Consider the following 26,042-nt stretch of genomic DNA (forward strand, 5'->3'; position numbering starts at 1 on the left):
TTCTCTGTCAAAGATCATTGCTGCTGATGGTATCTGACCAGTGGATGTTCAAGATCCGCCTCAGGAAGCTGTTGATGGATGTACTTTCATCATTGTGGTCTTGGTCGATCCGTAGAGGTTATATATACTTTATATTGACTTGCATTAAAATCATTCAGGAGATATAATATATTTTAAATTGATGAGCAGTTTTCTTCTCTCCAAAGGTGTAAACTGATAACTTACAAGAAGCTATATAAATAATAAATGTGTAAAACATTTAAAAAGTGCAGATGAAAAAAACATTGCACCCTACTGAAGGCTTTACTTTTCTGTCCACTTTGCCTGTCTTTAAACAAATCTTTATTTTCAGTAGGTTTGAGGTTTGGTATTCAAAATTAGATTTTTAGAACAAGATACTGAATGGTAGCACCTGACCAATGAATCGATGGGCTGATATTATCTTATCACAGATAAAGTATGTCGGCTGATAACAGACAACAAATTGTAGTACGGAAATGTCAGACATGTGTGACGTAATTTAAATACCATCGCCTTTATCCTCTAGAGAGCACTTACAAGTTTACTTTTCAACTGTAAAATGTCCAACTTAGTACATATCCTGTTTATAATTCTTTAATAGCCAAATTTAAGGGCTTCCTATAAAAAAATGTTTATATTATGTATTTATATAAAAAGAAGAAGGTTGGTTAGGTTGAGCTCAACTGAGCAGAATCTAAGAAGTTAGGAGTGTAATTAAAATAGAAACATTACATTAACAAGGAACAGATCATTATTGAAATAATAATAATAACGCAATAAATATATGAAAATAAAATTCCTTTATTCATTTTTAGCTATAAAACAAAAATAAAGCCAGAAATTCCTTCTGGACAACAACATGGAACATCTCTGGTAAGAAAAAAGATAAATGAAGGATTCGTTGTAACACGTTCAAGCAATAAGATGAATAAGAGCAGCTGATTTAAGCTGAAAATGTCAGATCAAGGAGTCAGATCAGCACTTTTATTAATGACATCTGTGTTACAGCCAAATGGCAGGTTGATTAACTCCTGGTTAATCCCAGAATATGAAGGGATGTAATGACAGAAAGGAGAGTGGGGTGGAGAGAACGAATAAGAACCAACATATGACAGATTTGAACCCATGTCCTTAAAGGCCACCTGAAGTATTCTTGTGCTTGATCTAAATAGTTGAGCTATCAGTTATGGAGAAGAGAACAAATGACAATGAGCTCCACCCATGATAAATCTAATGATAAATTATCTTGTCATCTCAAGTATTCAGCCTTTTGTTTTTTTCAAGATCACAAGATAATTAAGTTTCGGTCTCTCAGTCCATTTCTATGTGGACTGAGAGACCGAAATGCACAGCCTGTATTCAAAAACTGTGCCTTTAAACGAGCCGTTTGGACTTCTGCAAGGTTGTGATGTCACAACTACTGTATATGCTCAGTGTTTGCTTTGAAAGGGCGGCCTGCCCTTCCAACCGGACCCCCAGCCCCTCCTGAAAGAAACAAAATATGTTTATTAATGTTATTTACCTAATTTATGTGCACTTGTTTAATTTCAGCTCATTCTCCACTGTGTTGTGCTAGTTTCTCTCCTCTGCTCTCTGTGTTTTACCGGGGGCGAGGCTTAGCCCCTCCACACACAGGGGAGCAGAGGAGAGACAGTTGCAGAGGAAATGCTGCACAGTTGTTGGATGTCAAGAAGCAAATCTGTCATTGCACAGCCTTTCAAAGTTTGCATAACATTATCCTGAGCGGTGGCCATCACAATTTATTTGTGAGTTTTACCCTGAGTCCTGGTTTTACCTCGCTACAGGCTAGGTTACAGTCCATTACCTGTGGTTGGCCTTGGCGTCACTCAGAAAAGAGGAGAGGGGCATTTAGACTCAAAACAGCCTGTTCTTGATAGAGCTCCAGAGAGACGATTAAGAGAGGAGTTGTAAAACTATATTGAGATGGTTTTTGATACTTAAAACAACAAAAAAAACGTATTCTTATGGATATCAAGACTTCAAAGAAAACACAGGAAAATTGTAAAATATGGGACCTTTAAAATCATAACCTATTTTGACCGGGAGGTGGCGCTGCAGCTCGTAAGAGCCGAAAAATAACCCGGAAGGAAAACAAATCTGCCGACAAGTTTAAACAACATGGTGCCTCCTGTGGGAAGTCACGCCGGGCGATAAGTAGATCTGTTCTAATATAAATAAAGGTTTTCATAAATTAACTATATTTCTCTCATTATGGGTCTGTTTTAACCGTAAAGACACCATTAAGTGAAGAAGACCTCATGTCGGCATCTTTGGTTGTCAGACTGGCAGCAGTCTCCAGAAGGAAGGTCAGATATCTGTGCCGGAGTCTGTCCACCGACCAGCCGGGGAATGGAGCTCCTCACCCGGCTCCTCCGCCGGACGGCGAGCCGACGGAGCGGAGACCCAGAAAAGACCCTAGCGGCTGCTCCGTGCTCCTCTTCCCCGGTCAGGGCAGCCAGTTTGTGGGCATGGGTCGCGGACTTTTAAAGTACCCTAACGTAAAAGAAATGTTCACAGTAGCCCAGAAGATCCTCGGGTACGACCTGCTGTCTCTGTGCCTGCAGGGACCGGAGGAAGAGCTGCAGAAGACGGTTCACTGTCAGCCGGCTGTGTTTGTCACCTCGCTTGCTGCAGTGGAGAGGCTGAACCACGAAAACCCCAAGGTAGACATGAATAAAACGGAAATATCAGACAACTACTTTATTCATAGATTAAAGGACGGGTTCACAATTTTTCTAGTCTGTCTTGAAACAATATTCAGGAGCCCAAATGAGCATTGAAACAGGTTTTTCTTGCTGTAATCGTCCCTCCTGTTCATACTGACCAATAGAAGATCCATAATCATATGGATCTTTCATAATGCACTTACAATATAAATGATGGGAGACAAAATCCAGAAGCCTCCTTCTCTGCAAAAATGCATTTAAAAGTTTATCTGAAACTAATATTAAACTTCAGATGTCCAAATTAGTCAATTAGTCCCTCTTCTTGCCATTATACTTCCACTGCAGCTCAACAGGGAAACGCAAAAAGGGAATTTGATGCTAAAATGACTGTAAATGTGGCAGATATCCACTTGATATGACTAAGTCAGACTGCTGAAGCCTCATATAAGCTTCACATCAACTTTTAAATGGATTTTTGGACAAAATGACTGTGTGGACACACTGTGGATTTTGGCCCTCATTATTTAAACTGAAAGCGCATTTGAAGGGGATCTTTTCATAACCAGTATGAACAGGAGGAATGATTACAGTGTGGAAAACCTCTTTCACTCTTCATATGGGCACCTGACTGTTGTTGTAAGACAGACTTTAAGAATTGTGAATCTATCCTTTGATTATTTAGTTCATATATCCTGCAAACATGCCCTATAGTTGCTGTCTCTAGTCTTAAATTAAAGGATTTGCTGCTTTTTGAAATGTTTCATTATAATGATTGTAAATTGAATATCTTTTGGTTCAGGACTGTTATCAATGAAAATAAGTAATTTGAAATCTCACCACTGGCTCTGGAATATTATCTGAATATCGAATAAATTGTGATGGACATTTTCACTTTTGTCTGACAATATGTTCACGAAACAGTTTGATTGCTTATTCAAAGATTTAAGATATTCACAAACAATGATAATAAAACTAATCATATATTACCATTCTAATGTCTTGATGATAATGATAATAATGTGATTTTGTGTCTTAACAATATTGTGATACACATGCATGTTTTTTGTGTGTGATATTGTTTATTGTGGCTGTTTCCGTTTATTTAATTTAATTTATTTAGATCCTTCATTTAAGCAAAAGTAGCAATACTGCATTTAATTCCTGCATGCAAAATTTTATTCAAGTAAAAGTATAGTTGATGGTGATCATCACGTGATGATTAAAGGAATAAAAAACATATTTCTGTTATACACAATGATGCATTCTTCCAGATTTTCCCTAATTTTTTGCCTTTTCTTGCAAAATTCTGGATACTTCCACCTCTCCAAGCTTCAAATGAATAAATCCAAAAAGGCAAAATTAATCTTTGTCTTAATTTAATATAATTGGGTTATTATTACAGATGCATTATGATGTAAGTAGCATTTTAATCTTGTAGTTGGTCAGGGTGAAGCTAATGTCAAGATACTTAATATGCTGCTGTGTAGTTGAAGCTATAACAATGCATCTTTTCTTCTTTAAATATGATGATCATACAGTGTGTATTAGATGTTAAATTGATTCTGCAAAGTGATTGTGACTCAAGACACAGGAATAAACTCACTTCAAAAGCTCTATTTATCCTTTTATCTTGTGTTTTTCAGCTGTTCAGACCTCATGTGTGTGTGAGCTTATTTATTTGTTTTAAACTTGTGTCCACAGGCCATTGAGACATGTGTTGCTGCTGCAGGTTTCAGCGTCGGAGAATTTGCTGCGCTGGTCTTTTCTGGTGCCATGAACTTTGCAGAAGGTGAACATCACACATCAGAGCTGTTGCTTAGTTAAAAGCATAGTGGCAGCAATATCAAATCAATATCCAATATTTACCCCTGCTGTGTTCTCCAGCTTTGTATGCAGTGAAGGTGCGTGCAGAGGCCATGCAGAAAGCGTCAGAGCTGGTTCCCAGTGGGATGCTGTCAGTGATTGGTAGACCGCAGGCCCAGTATAAATATGCCTGTCTGCAGGCTAAAGAGCACTGCAAGAGCCTGGGGATCACGGAGCCGGTCTGCTCTGTGGCCAACTATCTGTTCCCTGACGGCAGGGTCATCGCAGGGCACCAACAGGTAACAGGTTAATCTGTAATGTAGGAAACCAAATGTCAGCCTCACAAAGCATTAATTTGAAAATACAGCTCTAAAAGCATCAGCTGAGGTGGAAAAACACTGCATATCCTTGTTCATAATTTACAGTGATATAACTCTGTGTAACAAAGTGTCATGAAAAAAAAGTCTTACAATTTTACAAGTACTCTTCAAGTCTCAGTCATGACAAAGGCTGTGTGTTGTGTTGTTTCTCCAGGCGCTGGATTTCCTCCAGAAGAACTCGAGGCATCTCCAGTTCATGAGGACCAAGCCTCTCCCGGTCAGCGGAGCCTTCCACACTGAGCTGATGAAGTCGGCCACCGAACCCCTCAGAGAGGTTCTCCGACAGGTGGAGGTAAGTCCGCTGTGCACCCACCGTGTTAGCTTTGGAGTTTGGGACACTCGTAAACTGTCAGAACAGCTTCAGTGTTCTCTAAACAAAGCTATCATCAAACTACATCATCTTTTTTTGCTGTGAGAGAGTAAAATCATACTTATTGCCCATTTAATATTAATTTGTTTCATACACATCTCACCTAACCTCGCCAATAGCTATTTGTTTTTTAAAAAATAGACACAACTCTTGGAAAAACCAGACAGCTAGAATAAGTAAGTACTTTCGTCTAACACTGAGATTTCTCTTCCGTTCAGGTTTGTCGTCCTGAGATCAACGTGTACTCCAACGTGGACGGCAAGCGCTACATGAACGAAAGCCACGTACGCAGACAGCTGGTGAAGCAGCTGGTGTCGCCGGTCAAGTGGGAGCAGACTCTGCACGAGATCTTCGAGAGGATGCAGGGGGAAAAGTTCCCTCACACCTATGAGGTCGGCCCCGGAAAGCAGCTCGGCGCCACGCTTCAGAAGTGCAACAGGAAGGCCTTCAACACGTACACACATGTGGATGTCACCACTTATGAGGACTGATAATGAAGAGACATGGACTCGGTGATGAAAAAGGCAAACTACAGGAAGTTAAACGGGCCTCAGTGCTCATTTTATCTCAAACAACCCGACCTGCAAGACCTGCAAGGCCGTCGAGCTCCTGTGGTTGCTTCTTGATGGTCTTGTTTGTGTGTTATTGTATAACTGAATAAATGATTTTTTTATTAATGAGACCTGCAAAGTTTTTGTCATTATGAAGTTTATTTGCATCACATGAAAAAAAGCATTTTTAAATCCGAAACAGAAAGTCCAGCTCCCTTAATTGTATATTAAGCAAGGCTACATTTCATTTGTAAAAAATTATGGCCTCTTAAACCAGTAAGAAACTAATCTGGATATAAAAGACTGCAGACCAGCAACAGTCCAGTCATTGGAAACAAGCACTTTGACATTAATACAACCGTGAACCATCATGTTAATGCTACAAAACACTGACCAACTCCTTAAGCAAGACTGTAAAGCTGATATAAACCATTCCCAGTTCCCCACAAGTATATTTTTTTCTCCTGCTTCTGGTCGTGTTGCCCTAAAAAGGTGTTTGCAGTCTTTGTGTCAAATTAAATACCGCTCATTAAATTAGTATAAAAAGAGAAGTTGAAGTAAACAGCAGAAGCAAATCACTTAGCAATAACTGTCACTTGTTTGCAAACATTTTTCTGGTCAAATATATAATGGCCGAAGGACCTGCTTGTGGCCACTTAGGCTCTCCCTTCCACCCATAAAGCACCGAAAATGGCCACTGCAGCCACCAGTGCCACAGTCACCAGTGCTCCTCTGGTCCAGCCAGTGCAGGTTGCGGGTTTAAAAGTGGACACCTGTAAAATGAAACATCATGAGTCAGACTTGGACTATTCTCCTGAACTCGTTAAAGGAGATATATAAAGGAATTATTGGAAAATGCTTTTACAAGTCCCTTAATTTTACATTTATTTCCTGGAGTAATTTGCAGGTATTTAACGGTTCATTTTTAGGACATTTTGCAGAGACGGTGGTGCAATTTAGTACAAATTATATGAAAAAAGGGGGGAAATAAGTTACATTGGTTGAATTGTAGTTTCATTTGTAGTTGTTAATTTGCACAAAATCTTAATAAATAAGACTCTTGAGGTAATTTTTTAACTGACAGAAAAGTGTTCAGTGTGTGGTTTGTGTGTCAAACGATACATTAACATATTACATTGTTTCGTAAAAACTATCAACAAATTCAATAACACAAAAGTTCCCAAAAGTTGCTGCAGACTTTTTAAGAATGAATCTAACATGCCAACACTAATACAAAGAAAGTATTTTCTGTCAGTTGAAGAACTGTTGAGTCTAATTTTATTAAGAATCTTTGCAAATAAACAACTATGAACCAAAAATTTAATGAGTAGGTGCTCACCAATGAAACCAACTTACAACTTTTTCCATTTTTTCTTACAATTTGTACCAAATTGCACCATCCTTCCTGTAAAATGTTCTAGAAATTAACCAATAAATACCTGCAAATTACGTAGAAAATGTACATGAAATTGGTACTAAATGAAAGGACCTATAAAATAAAGTGTTACCGAATTATTGTTGTGTCTCAATTCTGAGCGTGCAATGAGTTAGTTTTTTCATGCATATAAATTAGCCTTTGTGCAGAGGTTATTATCATGAAAATCAATTTTAGCAACCAAAAAAAATTTCTGTTTTCAATAAATGTATTTTTGCTCATGTAGCTTAATAAGCACATACAGTTTTACTACATTTACATTTGTCCCTGCTGCTCTTTGTGCTCTCAAACCACTGAACACTTACTCACAACATCTCCACTTTGTTCACTCTCAAGTTTGTCTACATGCTCACTCAACATGACAGAGTGTTACATTTAAAGCCTATTGGATAATTGGAGTAGGACGTTTCTAATTGGATGTTTTGTTTCCAGTCTCTCTGCAAAACAGTCTTTTTCTGTGCTAAAAATGCCTCATTGTGCGCTCAGACTTGACATAAATATAATATCAGAGTGTTACCCAGGCCTCAGATCTGAGGATCCCCTGCCCAGGCGCAGTGCTCGCTATCCAGGCCTTCACTGCAGCACACAAGCCCTGGAAGCCCCATAACTGACTGTGGATGTCCCTGTGAAGGAGCAACACCAGGTTAGGATTTCTTAAACGCTGTACAGATGCAAAATGAATAACATGAAGTGGCATGCGTTGTGGATTTTTCTTTACCGGTAGATGGTCCTGGTCAGTGCCTGAGCGGGTCTCAGCATGTGCAGGGGAGTCGGTAACCAGTTCAGCTGTCTGCTGGCCCACTCCTGGTCCAGCTGGTCTCCAATTACAGCCAACTGACGACCAAAGACCCGAGCAGCCCTGTCATTGATCCTAAAGGAGGAACAGAAGGGACTCTTGCTCAGTTACTAAGATCTGTGTCTGTTTTTTTCTCATTGTGTAAGCAAAGTGTTGTCAGTCGGTAGCCTGTTGTGGGAATCTTTGATAAAATTTGAGGCATACGGTGCTTATTTTTTGTGACATAATGATTCTGAAAACAAAAACCTTTTATTATATTGTTTGTTTTCAGTACAACTGATCCCACATGGTGTGTTGCCTGAGGCGCAGCCTGTCCGAGCTGTGTATTGTTGTTACTATGAACCGTCACGCTGTAGCGGGGAAGGCCCGTACCTGAGGTTGACGTCAGACAGGGTACCAGTGTCCACGTCACCAGGTCCAGCCTGGAGGGAGACGACACGACTCGGCTTTCTTGTTAGTTCCACCATCTTGTTTTCTGAAAAGGGAGCAGGTTGAATGCAAATTAATCATATTGGTACATGTGACGGGAAAAACATCATTAGCCATGCAGGACAGGTGATGGCTCCACTGTTTGTAGGTGTTAATGTGATGTCCTTCCTGGACTCCCAACGTTCATAAACAGGTTGTGTAAATACTGGGTCATGTGACCAGGATAGGCGGTGGCTGTGTTACCGGGGAGAATATCCAGGTTAATAAAACAGGTTTGAAGAGATGACATCATCTGTTGGGTGAAGTCCAACAGTTGTAGTCTGCTTACTGTATGTTGCCACAAACATGTGTTTCAACCCTCCAGTTAATGTGATGTTCAGGACTAGTTCATGACCAGTGACATTTTTTTATCATCATAATTCTTTATCATCTGTTTTGCTCTACCAGGCATAAACAGGTGTATACCCGCCTACATGCACCTGTCCTCAAACCAGTTTCTGTTGTATCTTCACTCACGTGACTGGATGCAAATTCCCCATTTCCATAACTCAAATTAACCAAACTGGTTTTTTATAAAACATTAATGGCTCAAAACAATCCGTTTACTAGTTTTAAACTTATTGTTCACTTAATAATCTTGAGTTAAACGAGTAATTTGAAGTGATTACTAGTGTTAGAATCGAAAAGGTTTCTCTTTGTGTTATTATGGTAATTCATCTTTTATCACTTCATCTTTATGTTTATGCCAATTTGATGGCATAATATCATCAAATAGTAGCTCTCACTGTGAGAAATTAAACTTTATAATCAAAGCCAATGCTGCAAAATAAAGCCCAGTCCACAGTTTTTAAGTATTAATCCTGTAATAGCCAGTAGTTCTTTGTCATATTGTCACAACAAAGAGATGAAGTCATCCTTCTCACCCAAAGCAAACAAAGGTCGTTTTGAAGATCACGCATATTGGATTACGAATTAAGCCTATAGACATGAATTAACTTAAAAAATGACTGATTACACATCCAGATTAGCTTTTCTGCAGCAGTTTTATATTGTCTTAAACTCGTGTGTTAGATAAAAATCGAATATGATTGGTAGTAAACAGGTAAAAATGAAAGTAAAACTTACCTTTTGTGTAGATTAAAGCGGACGCCGCCCTGTAATAAACATAAAGACATTGTAATTCAACGGTTTTAATAGTGAAATAAAATAAATATTTGTAGGTATTTTCCTGCACTTACAGCAGCGTCCTTTAATCTTGTTGCTCTCAGGTAACTGACTTAAATATCACTGGCCACGCCTTTACCTGCTGCTGCCGACAGTGACCAGCAGGGGGCGACACATAAAACCATAAAATGTGGAAAATCAATTTGAGCAGAAGATACTGTTCTGTTTATTTTTCATTTATTCAATTCTGCCAACCTGCTGTTTATGTGATGCATGTTCAATAAAGTGAAACAAACAAACAAAAAAGATACAGAGCGACATACAATGTGTATATATATCCCTTTTCAATATTAATGGCATAAAGATATGTGTTCTTACATTTTAATGATAACTTGGTTTCATTTGGAAGGTGAAATGTATTGTATTACAAATGTATTACAAATAACAATAATAATGCTGTTATAATGTTATTGAAACATTTTGACACTGTTTACCCGGTAACACTGTACAACACTTGTACACCTGTGATCGTGTCAGAACATTTTGTATTGATTACATGGACGGCTGGCCACTAATAATACATTATAATAATAGTTTGTTTGTTTATTTTTTATGCAATCTAAAAAAGAATATTTGCTGTATATAATAAGATTGTGTTAATGGGATTTCATATACACTTAACGTCTGAAAAAACTCAAATGAAGTGTTCATATGGTAGTACAAGAAGACAACTACAGATAAAAATAATATTTTGTATAGAAGCTAATGTGTGTCCACTAAAATGTTATCTTTCCATTATTCTTTTTTAACGCAACAGAAACACTGTGTGTTTGGTGTTTCAAGTGGTTCAGTTCTGGGTTCTTAGTTCATTGTATGCTTTCTTTTTTTTTTTTAAAGAAACCTTTATTGTACAGGATTTTTTTCTCTTTATTGTACAGTTTGAGCAGCACACTGAAAACACACATCAGTTGTAACAGTATAAACATTACAATAACATTACATTACACTGTGCCTAATTTTATATAACTCTGGGTAATTCTGTTTAACATCTTCTGTATACAACACCGAAGCAGACTTAATGGCTTAAAGGGAAAAGGACACTTGTACCATTAGGTGTAAAGAGTAAATTAGTTAATTCAATAATCTCCAGGAAAATAAAGGACAGTGAATCCACAATTTTCATTAAAAACTGCATTTTTTTCTTACAGTGAATCTCCTCAAATCTGGGTTATAAAACTCTTCAAACTTTACATTTTCTGATTCCCACACTCCTTGGCCATAAGTGCACCAAATTTAAGGGTGATATGTAAAAAAAAAAAAAAAAAAACTAAGGTTTTACAAGGCATTTAACAAGCTGGTTTCTCTATGAATCCATTTGTGTGTCAAACCTATCCAACCCCTACCTAAAATGGCAAAAATATGATTTTTAATATTTCCAGTGGTGGAATGAAACCAAGTACATTTACTCAAGTACAGTACTTAAGTACAATTTCGAGGTAATAGATCTTTGCTTGAGTATTTCCATTTTGTGCTACTTTATACTTCTACTTCACTACATTTCAGAGGGAAATATTGTACTTTTTATTACACTATATTTATGTCACAGCTGTAGTCGCTAGTTACTTTTCAGATCAATATTTTATACGTAAAACATTTGATCAGTTGATGTGCATGGTTATAGATTAGACTAGTATACTAGTCTACGGTGTTAAAATTAGCTCTACCTGGACAACATTAAATTGGGCCATTTTGCATAATGTGTACTTTTACTTTTTATACTTTAAGTACATTTTGTTGACAATACTTTTGTACTTTTACTTAAGTAAAATTTTGAATGCAGGACTTTTACTTGTAACTGAGTATTTTTTTTCATTGTGGTATTGCTACTTTTACTGAAGTAAAAGATCTGAGTACTTCTTCCGCCACTGAATATTTCTAGAATTATTATCATTATCAGCAGATAACTTCTTGGAGCTTATATCAAACATATATATCATAATAACTACTGGATGTAATTTATTTGTTGCAGTTGAACTTCCATACTTAGAACAACACTGACCCCTGCTGGTCAAGTGTGGTATTTACCATCGTGCTGACGTCACTGCGTCCTCCGTTGCTAGGTTATCCTCCCGGATAAGCCAAGCCCAAAACGACGTCGTTTCAGATTTTTGACATTTTTATATAAAAATCCCACCAAAAATTGCAATTCAGTCGCATGGCAGAGGTATATTTTACATGAAATATTTAATTACGTTTTTAATAGCAAGGACTTTGGTCGTGGTGGGCGCGTTTCGTCACTGTGTCCAGCTTCACGACGCCTGGATCAATAAATGTGGCTCGTTAGCTATGAAACTGCCAACATGGAGGCGGTTCTCCGTTGTTAGGAGAAGCTATCGGTGATGCTGACAGCCTGTCCTCCGGCTGAGAGTTTATCTGACCACGGTCTGATGAGATTGCATCACTGACTTGGTGATGTCCGCCCAGCCTCTGCAGCAGCCGTCCAGGGAGGATTCAGCAGCCTGCTAACTGAGCCAGCCCGGCTAGCTGATGCTGATGACTGGCTGTTTCCTGAAATTGATTTGCAGGTCGGTGACTTGTTAGCAACCACAGAGGCAATGCAAAATGCTTTGGTCCATGCTTTAAGTATGCATTTTCTTATATACTGTATGTATTCTATTTACAGTGCATTGTCATGAATCATGTCTCTGTGTTTGTCTGCTTTACTGGCTGTTTACCTGTTATGTTGTGCTCCACCCTAGTGGGAGGCACCATGGCCGGTAAGGTGAAGTGGGTGACTGATATTGAGAAATCAGTGCTCATCAACAACTTTGAGAAGAGGGAATGGATCCAAGTCACAGAAAACGAGGACTGGAATTTTTACTGGTACATATTTGCATATTATATTTAGTCCTAAGATAATATTCTCTGCACAAATCACACAAATAGAGTGTTGGAAGAAGTAGTCAGATCCTCTGCTTAGATCAAAGTACTGATACCACAACATAAATATTCCATATTAGTAAAGGTAGTGTATCAAAAGAAGTGGCCCCTGTGACTAATAAATTAGTATATATTACATTATTAGATAGTTATGACTGATGGATGAATGCATAAGCAGCATTTAGTTGTTGGTATTTTTTATACCTTTCTCCAGTTTTTGGTTGAAATGTTGGATAATTTTTCCTCTCTGGGTCTCGAACAGCTGAGTTATTTGAATAAAAGTCTTCGTGTATGTGTGAAACTTAGCAAGGTGCTTCAACTAGACTCTGCTTTTTTGTAAGGGGTCACAAGCCAAAAAGGTTGGGAACCACTGGTTTAATCTTTAACAATGCATTGTATTCAGGTAACTAGGAATTATAGCTGTCAGATACACATAGTGCAGTAAAAAGTCTGAAATCTAATGGAGTAGACCTATAAAACAGTATAAATGTAAAGTACAAGTACCTAGGGTTGCAACAAATGATTATTCTCATTGTCAATTAATCTTCTGATTATTTTCTTGATTAATCAATGAACTCTTTTGTCTATAAATTGTCAGAAAGTAGTGAAAATGCCCGTTATAATTTCCCAAAGCCAATGGTTACATCTTTAAATGTCTTATTTTGTCTGTACAACAGTCCAAAACCTAAAGATATTCAGATTACTATCATTTATGACAAAGAAAAGCATTAAATCGTCACAATCGAGAAGCTAAAACAAGCAAATGTTTTGGCATATTTGCTTATAAAATTACTAAAATGATTATTCGATCATCAAAATAGTTGCAGATTTATTTCCTGCCGATTGACTAATTGTTGCAGCTTTACAAGGACCTTAAATTTGTACAATACTTGAGTATACGCTCACTCAGATACACTGATGGCAGAGGCTTCCATGCAAGGTGCCAACTCGTTCATCATCATCATCATCAGGGCAGGTTTTAATACTCATTAATACCCACACTCACACACTGATGGCACAGCCTTTGGTGAGCAATTTGGGGTTCAGTATCTTGCCCAAGAACACTTTGACATGCAGACTGGAGGAGTCGGGGATCGAACCGCTGGTCTTCTGAGCCACAGACCCCCCCATGTTGATTCTAAATATACTACCATGCTTATATATAGGTTCCAGACTCTTCAGATCACCATAACGCAGGTTTATTTGTACCCACATGTAGGATGAGCATCCAGACCATCAGGAATGTGTTCAGCGTGGACACCGGCTACCGCCTGTCAGATGACCAGATGGTTAACCACTTCCCCAACCATTATGAGCTGACCAGGAAGGACCTGATGATTAAGAACATCAAACGCTACCGCAAGGAGCTGGAGAAGGAAGGCAGCCCGCTGGCAGAGAAGGATGAGAATGGAAAATATATTTATTTAGGTATCTATTAGACGGCTGAGGGAAGGGATTAGAGTAGAAATGCACACATATTTATCTGCCACCGTCCCATTTTCCATCGTGGATACACAAAACATTTAAAGCTTTCTCTAATAAAGCTGATTATGTTTTATTCATTCTCTGTATGATATGCAGATTTTGTCCCTGTGACGTTCATGCTCCCTGCCGATTATAATCTCTTTGTGGAAGAGTTCCGCAAGAATCCATCCAGCACCTGGATCATGAAGCCCTGTGGGAAGGCCCAAGGCAAGGGCATCTTCCTCATCAACAAACTGTCCCAGATTAAAAAGTGGTCCAGAGACAGCCGCACCTCCACGTGAGTCGACAAGGAAGTCATCATAACACACTTAGTCTCTGCTTTCATCTTTCTCCTTTTTATAAAAATGGACTGAAGAGCCTTGATTGTAGCCAGAAAACTGCGTAACAATGAATAAATGATCCCATATGAGGAGAATCTACTGTTTGAGCATTTGATTCCTAGGTTAACACCCAAAACTGTCCACAGAACGTTCTTATGCTTTTCCTCTTGCTTTTTGCCTCCAGGTTTGTAGCAGCCTCTAGTGGCAAAGAAGCCTATGTTATCTCCCTGTACATCGATAATCCTCTGCTGATAGGAGGGAAGAAGTTCGACCTGCGACTCTACGTCCTGGTGACCACGTACAGGCCACTCAAATGCTACATGTAAGCCCCGAATATACAGTATATGTAGGTTATATACATCTGTTGCTTCGATTTATTGACGTAACTGAACTTTTTGAGCGTCCTTTCGTGTTTGACTTGTAGGTACAAGCTGGGTTTCTGTAGGTTCTGCACAGTGAAGTACACACCAAGCACAAGTGAGCTGGACAACATGTTTGTTCACCTCACTAATGTGGCCATCCAAAAACACGGGGTAAGTCTGTATTATGTCTGGTATGGATAGTGGGAATTCATACGGCGCACCAAATATTTAGTATGAGTAAGTTTTAAGTTATATTGGATATTAAATAGAAGTAGGTTATGTTTTTAAAGTGTCTTTAAAACCCCATACTGTATGTAAAAACAAAAATTCCAACATCTAGTTGTGTGCCTTTAACGCAGGACGACTACAACCACGTCCACGGAGGCAAGTGGACGGTCAGTAACCTCCGTTTGTACCTAGAGAGCACCAGAGGAAAGGAGGTGACCAGCCGACTGTTTGATCAGATCCACTGGATCGTGGTGCAGTCCCTGAAGGCTGTGGCTGTAAGTGGACATCATGATTATGTTGTTTTTTTGTTGTTTTTTAACTCCAAAATTTCCACAACTTGAAACTATGTGACACTTACCCCTACATGCTGATTAACAAGACAAAAATAATAACTTTATGATGTCTACTGTTGATCCTATATGTTTTGTATGTTAAATGATCAATTTCAGGTAAACCTGCACTTACTCACATCCCTAGTGGTGCAGCTACATATAGCACAGAGACCATTGAACCACACATATTGCAGTCTTGCAGCATTTCAGTCGTTGAGTTTTACTTTGTTCCTGTTCGGATGCTGTTTTAAGTGTTTGGTTGTACGTCATTTCAGTGGGCAAACACTTTTAAACACACAGCTGCACAACCACCTCAATGTGGTGATGTCTTTTCATTTTTAGTACCCAACCGAATGCACACTTCTCTTTTCTTCTAAGTGATCTGACTCACTTCCCCTTTAAAGCCTCGATACCCAGCGATGATAGACTGAAGCTGTGTTGCTAATAGTTACAACTGCTCGTGGATTTTTTTAATATGTTTACTTACTAACATCCCTCCTAACTGAATCAATGCCTGTTCAGTTAAAAACTTCCCCACATTTCACAATTCATCTTCCCATTTCTCTCTCTGTCTCCTCTTCCTCTCAGCCTGTGATGAACAATGACAAGCACTGTTTTGAGTGTTACGGGTATGACATCATTATTGATGACAAGCTCAAGCCATGGCTTATCGAGGTAAGTCTTTTAAGTGAGTTATTACATACACACAGTTAGTTTATTTAGTTAAACAGCACCGTACAAATACATAAAATAACTTAACACTCTCAAATAAAAACATTAGGTCCACACATTCATAAAATTACCCAACAACATGGTAACGTTCCAACATTTTAAGGCAGGTATGCACATAAAAGGGATTTAATAGACTAAAAATGAACCTCTGCTGTGTAAAAAAATGATGTATTACTTAGCCTAGTTCTTAAAGACACAAGTTGCATATTTCACTAAGCCCAGAGATACTTCACATACTTGCACGGTGAGTTCACGTTCCTTTCCCTGGAGTATGAGGCAACTTGAAATGCCCTTGAGATTGAACTTTGTGAGCGTACGTTTGGATGTTTGCCTCTCTTTGTTGTGCTGAAGGTGTGTCTTTAACCCTCTCGGCGCACTATTGTAGTGTAAAGACCTGAAACTGAAGCTGTATGCTATAAGGAATACAGGCTGATACAGGCTATTTGCTGGCTTGTCTTAATGATTGAAGATAATATGCGATTTTAAATTTGTGGCACTTGTATCATCTTTTTTTTTTTTTAGCTTTCTAAATATTATGCTTGGTGTGTGACTGTCATATTTTACTGCGCTCATTTCGACAGCCGTACAATATGTCGCTGGGTTTCCAGGCTACGTCTGAACTATTTTTGTTCACAGACACCAATCTGATCTATTTTGGTCGACATGAAGTTGGTTGCGGGGCATAATCGCTCCTCAGTGAGGGACCGAAACAACGTGTGCCACAAACCTTGTCAGGAACACTTTCCTTTGCTCATTATTCCTGAAACTTCCACTGTCATGGTTTGATGTATGCAAGTATCCAACTCTTATTAACATGTAATGCTGTTTACGCCGTCTACTAAGTGTTTGTTGATATCAAGGTTGCTGCTTTATCTCGTTCGGGCAGCCGTGTAAGTTTTCCAGTGTGTATTTACTTCCTTCAATGTATGTGTTTATGTGCACATTAGCAGCAGAATTTCCTGCTTGATAAAAGCTTCTATATAGGGTAGAAGGAAACTGAACAATGAGCTCAGGCCTTGTTGGATCCCTCAGTACATTCATGTGCCGCACCCAGGAGCTGTGAATTGTTTATTCCAAATTTGAAACTGAATCTCCATGTGCACAATTCCTCTCTTTTCAAATGTAAATGTCATTCTCTCTATGCGATCCACAGGTCAATGCCTCTCCCTCGTTGACCTCCAGCACAGCCAACGACCGCATCCTGAAGTACAACCTCATCAACGACACCCTCAACATCGTCACGCCCAACGGGGACATCCCAGACTGCCGCTGGAACCGCAGCCCGCCCAGAGAGGCCCTGGGCAACTATCAAGTCCTGTGAGTGACACTTAAATCTGCCAGTCACAAGTAAGAGTCCAGGCAACCTCTAACAGCCACGAGGGGGTCACACAGACGCTAAAAATATCAGCCAAAAGTAAAAGTTTACCTTCTCTAGTTACAAAGTATGACCTGCTATCCTGCAGCAAGGTGTTTAGAAACCTTCGATAGCTCAGTTGGTAGAGCGGAGGACTGTAGTGGTCATATCAGGCATCCTTAGGTCGCTGGTTCAAATCCGGCTCGAAGGAGTGACTTTTAATAATAGTGTGTTGTGTCTAATAGCAGCTACAGCAATGAGACTGTTAGAGGTTTATACTGTTGTGTATTAACTGGGACCTTGTTAATAAAAGCAATGGCTGTTTTTACTCTAAATCGAAGCATCAGCTTTTGGGTTGTTGTACCCTTCGATAGCTCAGTTGGTAGAGCGGAGGACTGTAGTGGTTATAGCAGGTATCCTTAGGTCGCTGGTTCAAATCCGGCTCGAAGGAGTGGCTTTTAACTGTATGAGGAGAATGGATTGTTTACATACCTACACGTTTTCCAGAAGACGTAACTAAGTAGAAGTTCTTCAGCACATGAACTTTAGAGTAAACATTCTCAGACATCCAGGCGATAGGATATCTTCAAGTGTTAAGAGAAGGACTTTGCTGCATATTCCTCAAAAGAGAGGAATTTAAAATTAAAAAAAAAAGTCCAGTCATCTTTTATTTCTTCTTTGGGAATCTACAGCAAAGTCAAGCTGCCTTTGACTTTCACTTCTAGAGACTAGAAAAAGCAAGAAGAGAATGAAATGCACCAGATTTTTTTAACTCTATAGCAGTATGTGGTCGGGATTAACAGCAGCCACAACTAAAACTGAGCAGCAGTGCTCCCACTACATCACAATCCAATGAAATACACAGCATAGTTTGTTTGACTCCTTTTGGAGCAGAGGACTATAGTATTGTCATCAGGCATCCTTAGCTTGCTGGTTCAAATCCAGCCTGAAGCAGTGGCAGGTTTAGGCTGTTTAGGCTGGATTGTCTCATATGTCATTGACATTATTTGATAGGTTAACATTAACACTAGATGATGCACAGTAGGAATATACAGTAATATACCTTGTATTCATTTTTATTTGAGTGTTTCTTATTCATAATTGGAACCCTGGAAAGTCACTCTTGTTCACAGTAAACACAAACACATGCTTCTATTAGCGCTTTTAGCATGTTGTCTGCCTTCGATAGCTCAGTTGGTAGAGCGGAGGACTGTAGTGAGTATACCAGGCATCCTTAGGTCGCTGGTTCAAATCCGGCTCGAAGGAGAGACTTTTAACTGTAAAGAGGCAAAAGAAATATGTTATTCAGCAGTTCCAGAGACTAAATCGGATCGTAACTACCAAAAAATGCCAAGAGAACAGTAAGCTGTTAGCTGTAGCCTTTGTAACACTTCTGCTATCTACAGCTAATCAGAGAAAATGCAGTTGGCATTGCATAACGCTCGAAGGAAATGCTTTTAACTGTAAAGAGGGGAAAAGATAAGTTGTGAAATATGTTGTTCAGCAGTTTAGGAGACTGAAATGGTTCATAACTACCGAAAAACTGTCTACAGAACAGTAAGCTGTAGGCTTGAGCCTTTGTAATAGTACTGCTATCTATGGCAAAACAGAGATACAGTGAGAGTATCAGTTTTTAGAAGGGATTCTCCAATCTGAACCTCTGGCTCGCTATCAGGACTGATACTGACCTTGCGGTATTAAATTAATAAGGTATCGTTCAGCTGTTACCAATCAATGCAGTCTCTACATCAAAGTCACTATGAAATTACTGTTTCTGCAGTCAGTAATGTTCTAGTAGGCCCTGGTCTCGTTGTTTGCAGTGAGGTAGAGTATTGTAACAGAAATGCATGCTACTACCAGTGCTTTTTAACATGATGTCTCAGTTCAATATCTCAGTTGGTAGATTGGAGGACTGTAGACGTAGTAGCAGGTATCCTTAGGTCACCGGTTCAAATCCGGCTTCAGGGTGTGCATTTTAAATATGTGACATAATGGTGTGCTGAGGAACAAAGTACACTGTAGTGTGATCTGTCCTGTACAACAGACCATTGCCATGCAAATCTTTCCTATGTTTACTTATGACTTAAAGTAAACACAGCAAAGACTTTAGGATTCCCCTCAGTTTCCACACTATTACACTGTATATGCGGTGTAAAAAACAGCACCAAAAACAACTGCTAACGATGGAAAATGTGTTGGTTATATTTGGCTGAATTAAAGCAGAGGAGTTCTGTTGCGGCAGCGGCAAAGATCATAAGTCACTGCACAAATCCATTCTGAAAAAGCTGCATCTGTTAAAACAAACTGCTCAACATCTGCTCGGCACAGAGGGATCAACCCTTCTGCCTCTGCACTCTTTTATGAGCAGCCTTACCTTATCTTTGCTCACTGCTGCTCAGAAAAGCTGCTTTTCTCCAAATGTGTTAATGAGGAAAATATTTTTATAGAAATTTTCTTTCCTTTTGTTGGTTCAGAGTCTGGTTAAAGTTTACTCTGCTCCACTTATTGTTTTCTTTAGTTTCTATCATTATGCTGTTGAAATGTTATGAATAGGTGCTGAAGATTTGTTCTATTAAAGCAGTCACCATTTCCCCATATAAAATATTTGTCTTGTCTTTAGAGGAAACAGCATCTAATCTCAGCTCAATTGGTAGAGCAGATGACTGTAGTGGTTTTTATTTTAGTGTTTCTTATTCATAATTATAATTCTGGGAAGTGTCTCTTTCTTATAGTTACCACAACCACCTGCTTCTACTAGCAACCGTAGCTTGTTATCACCCTTCGATAGCTCAGTTGGTAGAGCGGAGGACTGTAGTGGTAATGTCAGGCATCCTTAGGTCGCTGGTTCAAATCCGGCTCGAAGGAGTGACTTTTAACTGTGAAAAATGAGTGGTGAAATATCAACAGTTTAGACCGGATCAGCTCATACAAGTACGGTAAATTGTTAAGTTTGCACTATAGTTGTTTACAGTTGTTCTGAATGACTACACTCAAAAGGTGGAGTGAAAAACCAGCAACCATAAAGAACACAGAGAACTAATATTGTTTAAATGTGGATATAATGACACATATTTAATATTTCATAGTGCTGCAAGTGGTTGTTCACATTAAAAGTGACCCAAAATGGTTCTGATAGGAATGAAAAAAAAAAAAGAGCTAGAGAGACGCGTTAAACCGTGACAACTTTCTCGCCTCCGCGCAGCTGGCCAATCATGGTGTGAAGTGGGTGTGAATGGCAGATTGTCCATTTTGGAAAGTTACAGAAATTGCCCTGCACAGCCCCCGCTAATCCGACCTCAGAAGGGTGTGTGTGTGTGTGTGGGGGAGGGCGTTTCTGAAGCTATTCAACCATACTGGGTATACTGGCCCCTTTAGCTGCAGTCTGTATGTGAGTCACTGATTCAACTGCACTTCAAAGGACGAGTGTTTGGGCAACATTAAGTTTATGTCATGATTTTATTAGTTAGGTTAACACTAGATGATGCACAGCAGGTATATACAGTAATATACCTTGTATTTATTTTTATTTGAGTGTTTCTTATTCATAATTGTAACCCTGGAAAGTCACTCTTGCTCACAGTAAACACAAACACATGCTTCTATTAGCGCTTTTTGCATGTTGTCTGCCTTCGATAGCTCAGTTGGTAGAGCGGAGGACTGTAGTGGTTAAACCAGGCATCCTTAGGTCGCTGGTTCAAATCCGGCTCAAAGGAGTGACTTTTAACTGTAAAGAGGCAAAAGAAATATGTTGTTCAGCAGTTTCGGGGACTAAATCGGATCGTAGCTACCGAAAAATGCCAAGAGAACAGTAAGCTGTTAGCCGTAGCCTTTGTAACACTTCTGCTATCTACAGCTAAACAGAGAAAATGCAATTGGCATTGCATAATGCTCCTGATATAATGAGAGTTTTTAATAGAGATTCACCAATCCCAACCTCTAGATTGCTATCAGGGCTGATACTGACCTTGCAGTATTAAGTGAATGAAATTAAATCATATGAAATTACTGTTTCTGCAGTCAGTAATGTTCTAGTAGGCCCTGGTCTCATGTTGTTTGCAGTGAGGTAGAGTATTGTAACAGAAATGCATGCTACTACCAGTGCTTTTTAACATGATGTCTTCTTTTGATATCTCAGTTGGTAGAGTGGAGGACTTAGTCGCAGGTATCCTTAGGTCACCAGTTCAAATCCGGCTCAAGGGTGTGTGTTTTAAATATGTGACATAATGGTGTGCTGAGGAACAAAGTACACTGTAGTGTGATCTGTCCTGTACAACAGACCATTGCCATGCAAATCTTTCCTATGTTTACTTATGACTTTAAGTAAACACAGCAAAGACTTTAGGATTCCCCTCAGTTTCCACACTATTACACTGTATATGCGGTGTAAAAAAACAGCACCAAAAACAACTGCTAACAATGGAAAATGTGTTGGTTATATTTGGCTGAATTAAAGCAGAGGAGTTCTGTTGCGGCAGCGGCAAAGATCATAAGTCACTGCACAAATCCATTCTGAAAAAGCTGCATCTGTTAAAACAAACTGCTCAACATCTGCTCGGCACAGAGGGATCAACCCTTCTGCCTCTGCACTCTTTTATGAGCAACCTTACCTTATCTTTGCTCACTGCTGCTCAGAAAAGGTGCAAAATATTTTTTATACAAACTTTATTTCAGTTTGTTGGTTGAAAGTCTGCTGTTGAGATGTTATGAATAGGTGCTGAAGGTTTTTCTCCTCACCATTTCCTCATATATAATATCTTTTCACATCTTAAGAGGAGCCAGCCCCTAATCAAAGTCCATTTTCTTATAGTTTCATACGTATATTATGGTGTTTAAGTGATTAGGAAAACACCTACAACGTATTTGTGGCTATAACAAATTAAAATTGACAGTCCCATGAAAAAAAAAAGTCCTCCTTCGAGCCGGATTTGAACCAGCGACCTAAGGATGCCTGGCATTTCCACTACAGTCCTCCGCTCTACCAACTGAGCTATCGAAGGGAGGGTTGTTAAAGTTTAACAGACCAGTCAGCTATCAGTCATGCTTTGCATTCAGGGATCTTCTCACAATAGGTGCACCATTCTGCATTGTTTAAACAAGGGCGAGGGTAGTGAGTGCTTAGGGGTTTACCAAGGGGGGGGATTGTTTGAGTAAATCCTCTATTTGTTCCACGTAAAAGCAACCAAAGAGGGCAACAGGAATTCCCTCGCATGTATTTCTTTATTGTGTCACTCATCTGACTCTGGTTTCCTTCTGCGTGTGTCACCAGGTACGACGAGGAGCAGGCGCAGAGCGAGAATGCCGAGCGTGACCTGCGGAGCCGCTCAGGCCAGTCCCTGGGGTCAAAGGGCACCAAGGGGAGCGCAGGCGTTCGCCCTGCTGCCGCCACCTGGAAGTGAGGTGATATTGCTGACTTTTAATGACTTCCTGTACATTACCACAGGCTTCACCAGTGTGGCACAGGGAATTAAAAAAAGGACCACCTAGACTCTCTTTTTTTTAGCCCAACTATCCGTTGGAGGACTGCTCCCTCTCTCCAAATTTCACTGACTGTGGCACAGGGGTCACCAACCCTGCTGCTGCTGGAGGGGAGAAAAACCATCATTGTCATATTTGGGGAATTTTAAGGGCTGGAGTTTGTGGTTGTTTTTATGGAAGAGTAGCTAAAAAAAATGTAGAAATTGTGTCGGTGGGGTTAAAGGTGAAGTAAAGGCAAGGCAAGTTTATTCTTAAAGCCTAACATCACTTGTAATGTCTCAACAACAGTTCACAACCGAGGCTAAGTTCTCTTTGAACAAGTAAAACTCTCCCCAAAAAAACTTTAAGCCAGAAGGCAAAAAAATATCAAATTTGAAAGAGGAAACTTAAAGAAACACACCTCTGCTCTGATGGCTGCAGTAGGAGTCGCAAGTGAGAAAATGGCAAATACACAAAGTTAAAAGAAAGTTAGTGGAAATACAAAAACAACAAGAAACGAGCAAGAAGTATTAAAACAACCTGAACTATGCATGATTACCGAGTAGTGACACTTTAACTTGACCTGCCACATCGGTGCTAACGAGAAGATAAACCGTATGTAAGGAACATATTAAAAAGGGACAATAAGTGTAACCAGTGCAAAGATTATAAAGATATAATGTACTGATAGGCAGTATAGAATTAACAGCACTAAATGTGTATAGACCCCAAACTAGAATTTAATAATGTTTTTATATGTTCATTATCAATATGTATATGCAGGGAGGGGATCATTAAGACTGATTGTATTCAGTGCAGAACCCTGTTGCACTTTATTTCTGCTTAAATATTAAACCTATTTGCCATGTTGCATTTTGAGTTGAGTACATCTCAAATCTTTCTTAAACAGTTATATTTATTGGGAATGTATGCATACTTAGCTATCAGGCGTTTACTGTATGTCCTGCAACTACTGAAAGATTGAAACACTGACGATGATTATTCATCCGCCTTTTGTAATACACTCAAGTAGGGCTGAACGATATTTTGAAAGTTAAAAAAAAATCATTGTAATATCTTTGTTTTTGCTGGGTAAATTGCAATAATTTAAGTTACATGCTCTCCATATAAATTCAGCTTTTGACTTATGTAGAATTGATCACTCAAGCAATGCACTTTAATTTAATCCAGGGTTAATTCCTTGCTCAATATAGTCTTAACCACTTTTCTTACTCTAATTGAAGAGTCTGATGATGATATGTATAATGATAATAATAATGAATGATATTATTCATCAGATGGACTAGATTGTTTGTCTTTAATATTAGTCTTGAAAAAGGGAACTTTTTTCATTTTTCTATCCAGCATTAAAATGATTTACAGTTTGTCTTTCCAGTGTGACTATTACACATTCATAAAGTACAACGTTGATGCTGAAACAATATCTTTCAGCCCTGCTCTGATGTAGAAATCCATTTGGTGTTTTGTGAAACTAAATGCTGCTTTTGTATGCCAAATGTCTGCTTATTCTTGATTTGAAATAACACAGAGAAGCAAAATTCTCTACTGATTATGTAACAGGCCTGTTAATTTGCTCTTTATCAATTTATGTGCTTTATAAAATTTCAATTCAACCTGTTTTGTGTTTCTCTTCACTTCACTGTGGTAAGGGGGGAGGGAGGTGGGGCAGTAGCCTTTGATGGACCTAATCTGTCTGGAGTTTAGATTAATCAGAGGTCAATCCTTCCAAAGGCACGGCAGCAAAGTAGGTCTCTGCATGGCACCGTTCCTTGACTATGAAAGTTTGACACTCCCACCACCACCACCACACTGTTTCAGTACATCTTGCCAAACTGCTGTTCTAGACGTGCAGAACAGCAGTTTGGCAAGACGTATGAGCCACCTGATCTGTAGCAGTCTGTTTGCCACATACAGTACATCCTTTACTGAGAGATGAAATAAACTGAGGTGTAGCCGGCCCCCGTGCCAAATAAGAAACTGGATCGACGTGCTGCTGGTGTTCTTTATCGTGGTTATAAACCATATTTTGTGTGACACGACGTGAAGAGCTTTGTCTGTTTTTAGCTTTACGTTAATGATACCTCTCTGTATGGGAATTTCATTGTTTCCTTTTAATTCCCTGTCAATAAAATATCCACATTGGTGCTGCCTTGACAAATAGATAATGTTCATTTTAAAGCAGGGCTGAAAGAGAAATGATGGTGAAATGGCCCTTTAACGAAACAACATATAGTAGTTTATTTGCAGGACTTTGTGAAATGTTGACATGTCAATTACAAAAAAAAGAAGGATCTTTTTCTGATTTGTGGACAGATCACTCAGACTGCATGTGATGAAGGAAATATAATAAGCTGAAGATTGTACACCTGAATGTTTGCATTGCAAGTTTATGGCTTCTGCATGAGTAAAGAAAGACCCATATTGTGGAGGGGGTTCATTATGAGAAATATGAGACCATTATGAACTTCCTCTTTCTGAAACTGTGCTTTTGTTCTTTATTTTGCATTCTCAGACGTTGAATTTGTGTTTGCATACTGTCATTATCATTTGCTTGATATATTTGTGCATGGGGAAATGTGATATATTACAACACTGCTTCATTTAGCAGCTAACCATGTGCCTGCAGTACTACTTTGTTCAATGTTTAGATGGACTGGGACATTAATAACCTCAGAACTTCTGACCTCAGTCGCCCCCAGATTGATATTTTAAAACATTTATATGACCTTAACTGGAATTAAAGAACTGTCTGATGGGTTGACAAGCAAAAAGTAACACATTCAATGATGACTTCAAGCTTTTAAGTTTCAAGAGTTGAGTTCAAGAGAAATCAAACTATTCCTCATTTGCTGACTGACCCCTGCAAACCGCTCCAGGACCAAAGAAGGGCCCCAGACCTCATACTGGAAACCAATAGGGGGCCTCAGGGTAAAGTAACCAGACGAACTTTTCAGGGGATGTGACGTCAGACAGGCGCGCCTCTTCTTAATTTGCTAAGCTAACCAGTTTTACACAGCGCAGGATCGGAAGTGAAGCGATTTCAGAATAAAGGTTTTGACATATTTAGACAAGTTATATTTTTGTATATTTTGTCATTTTGTCTTTAACAACAGAATTCGCTCAGATATTTACCAGTATTTACTATTACTAATTCATGAACTTTGCATGTCCTGCATTC

At 39.1% G+C, this 26,042-nt stretch overlaps 3 protein-coding genes and 5 non-coding genes across 10 annotated transcripts; 6 read left to right on the plus strand and 2 right to left on the minus strand.

The window, feature by feature from the left end:
- Window positions 1–1,697: 1,697 nt before the first annotated feature.
- Window positions 1,698–5,943, plus strand: mcat (malonyl CoA:ACP acyltransferase (mitochondrial)). Of its 3 annotated transcripts, none has more exons than XM_044343343.1 (7): window positions 1,698–1,787; window positions 2,324–2,487; window positions 2,607–2,705; window positions 4,410–4,497; window positions 4,593–4,810; window positions 5,046–5,183; window positions 5,480–5,943. In XM_044343343.1, exons 2-7 carry the CDS (start codon window positions 2,392–2,394, stop codon window positions 5,750–5,752), a joined length of 912 nt encoding a protein of 303 aa, XP_044199278.1. In that variant the 5' UTR covers window positions 1,698–1,787; window positions 2,324–2,391; the 3' UTR covers window positions 5,753–5,943. The 3 variants fall into 3 exon arrangements, with proteins under 3 accessions (XP_044199278.1, XP_044199277.1, XP_044199276.1); XM_044343342.1 differs by lacking the exon at window positions 1,698–1,787 and adding an exon at window positions 2,140–2,222; XM_044343341.1 differs by lacking the exon at window positions 1,698–1,787 and having other exon boundaries at window positions 2,161–2,705.
- A 47-nt stretch (window positions 5,944–5,990) lies between these two features.
- On the minus strand, window positions 5,991–9,989 carry bik (BCL2 interacting killer). Its single transcript, XM_044343344.1, has 6 exons — window positions 9,711–9,989; window positions 9,598–9,626; window positions 8,416–8,518; window positions 7,966–8,118; window positions 7,765–7,870; window positions 5,991–6,585 (listed from the first exon to the last, which is right to left on the minus strand). Exons 3-6 carry the CDS (start codon window positions 8,508–8,510, stop codon window positions 6,469–6,471), a joined length of 471 nt encoding a protein of 156 aa, XP_044199279.1. The 5' UTR covers window positions 8,511–8,518; window positions 9,598–9,626; window positions 9,711–9,989; the 3' UTR covers window positions 5,991–6,468.
- Window positions 9,990–11,562: 1,573 nt separating this feature from the next.
- Window positions 11,563–24,477, plus strand: ttll1 (tubulin tyrosine ligase-like family, member 1). The gene is made up of 10 exons (XM_044343340.1): window positions 11,563–12,221; window positions 12,396–12,519; window positions 13,796–14,004; window positions 14,158–14,338; window positions 14,566–14,703; window positions 14,806–14,914; window positions 15,103–15,246; window positions 15,892–15,978; window positions 17,189–17,352; window positions 22,656–24,477. Exons 2-10 carry the CDS (start codon window positions 12,407–12,409, stop codon window positions 22,783–22,785), a joined length of 1,275 nt encoding a protein of 424 aa, XP_044199275.1. The 5' UTR covers window positions 11,563–12,221; window positions 12,396–12,406; the 3' UTR covers window positions 22,786–24,477.
- On the plus strand, window positions 17,514–17,600 carry trnay-gua. Its single transcript is given in 2 exon segments — window positions 17,514–17,550; window positions 17,565–17,600. It is a non-coding gene; the product is annotated as a tRNA-Tyr (tRNA).
- trnay-gua lies at window positions 17,754–17,840 on the plus strand. The gene is given in 2 exon segments: window positions 17,754–17,790; window positions 17,805–17,840. It is a non-coding gene; the product is annotated as a tRNA-Tyr (tRNA).
- Window positions 18,569–18,655, plus strand: trnay-gua. The gene is given in 2 exon segments: window positions 18,569–18,605; window positions 18,620–18,655. It is a non-coding gene; the product is annotated as a tRNA-Tyr (tRNA).
- Window positions 20,168–20,254, plus strand: trnay-gua. Its single transcript is given in 2 exon segments — window positions 20,168–20,204; window positions 20,219–20,254. It is a non-coding gene; the product is annotated as a tRNA-Tyr (tRNA).
- Window positions 22,300–22,386, minus strand: trnay-gua. The gene is given in 2 exon segments: window positions 22,300–22,335; window positions 22,350–22,386. It is a non-coding gene; the product is annotated as a tRNA-Tyr (tRNA).
- Window positions 24,478–26,042: the final 1,565 nt, after the last annotated feature.

This window comes from Thunnus albacares, chromosome 23 (assembly GCF_914725855.1).
Source record: "Thunnus albacares chromosome 23, fThuAlb1.1, whole genome shotgun sequence".
In the NCBI taxonomy this organism is placed as follows: domain Eukaryota; kingdom Metazoa; phylum Chordata; class Actinopteri; order Scombriformes; family Scombridae; genus Thunnus; species Thunnus albacares.

Excerpts from the sequence above, each read along its gene's own strand:
- mcat (XM_044343341.1), top strand. The coding sequence starts at position 2,301 with ATGTCGGCATCTTTGGTTGTCAGACTGGCAGCAGTCTCCAGAAGGAAG. Across the intron at positions 4,498-4,592 it reads TGCCATGAACTTTGCAGAAG|CTTTGTATGCAGTGAAGGTG; the intron begins GTGAACATCACA and ends TGTGTTCTCCAG. Across the intron at positions 4,811-5,045 it reads TCATCGCAGGGCACCAACAG|GCGCTGGATTTCCTCCAGAA; the intron begins GTAACAGGTTAA and ends TTGTTTCTCCAG.
- bik (XM_044343344.1), bottom strand. The coding sequence starts at position 8,510 with ATGGTGGAACTAACAAGAAAGCCGAGTCGTGTCGTCTCCCTCCAGGCT. Across the intron at positions 7,871-7,965 it reads CTGACCAGGACCATCTACCG|GGACATCCACAGTCAGTTAT; the intron begins GTAAAGAAAAAT and ends GCTCCTTCACAG. Across the intron at positions 6,586-7,764 it reads TCCTCAGATCTGAGGCCTGG|GTGTCCACTTTTAAACCCGC; the intron begins GTAACACTCTGA and ends TTCATTTTACAG.
- ttll1 (XM_044343340.1), top strand. The coding sequence starts at position 12,407 with ATGGCCGGTAAGGTGAAGTGGGTGACTGATATTGAGAAATCAGTGCTC. Across the intron at positions 14,704-14,805 it reads AGGCCACTCAAATGCTACAT|GTACAAGCTGGGTTTCTGTA; the intron begins GTAAGCCCCGAA and ends TTTGACTTGTAG. Across the intron at positions 17,353-22,655 it reads CTGGGCAACTATCAAGTCCT|GTACGACGAGGAGCAGGCGC; the intron begins GTGAGTGACACT and ends GTGTGTCACCAG.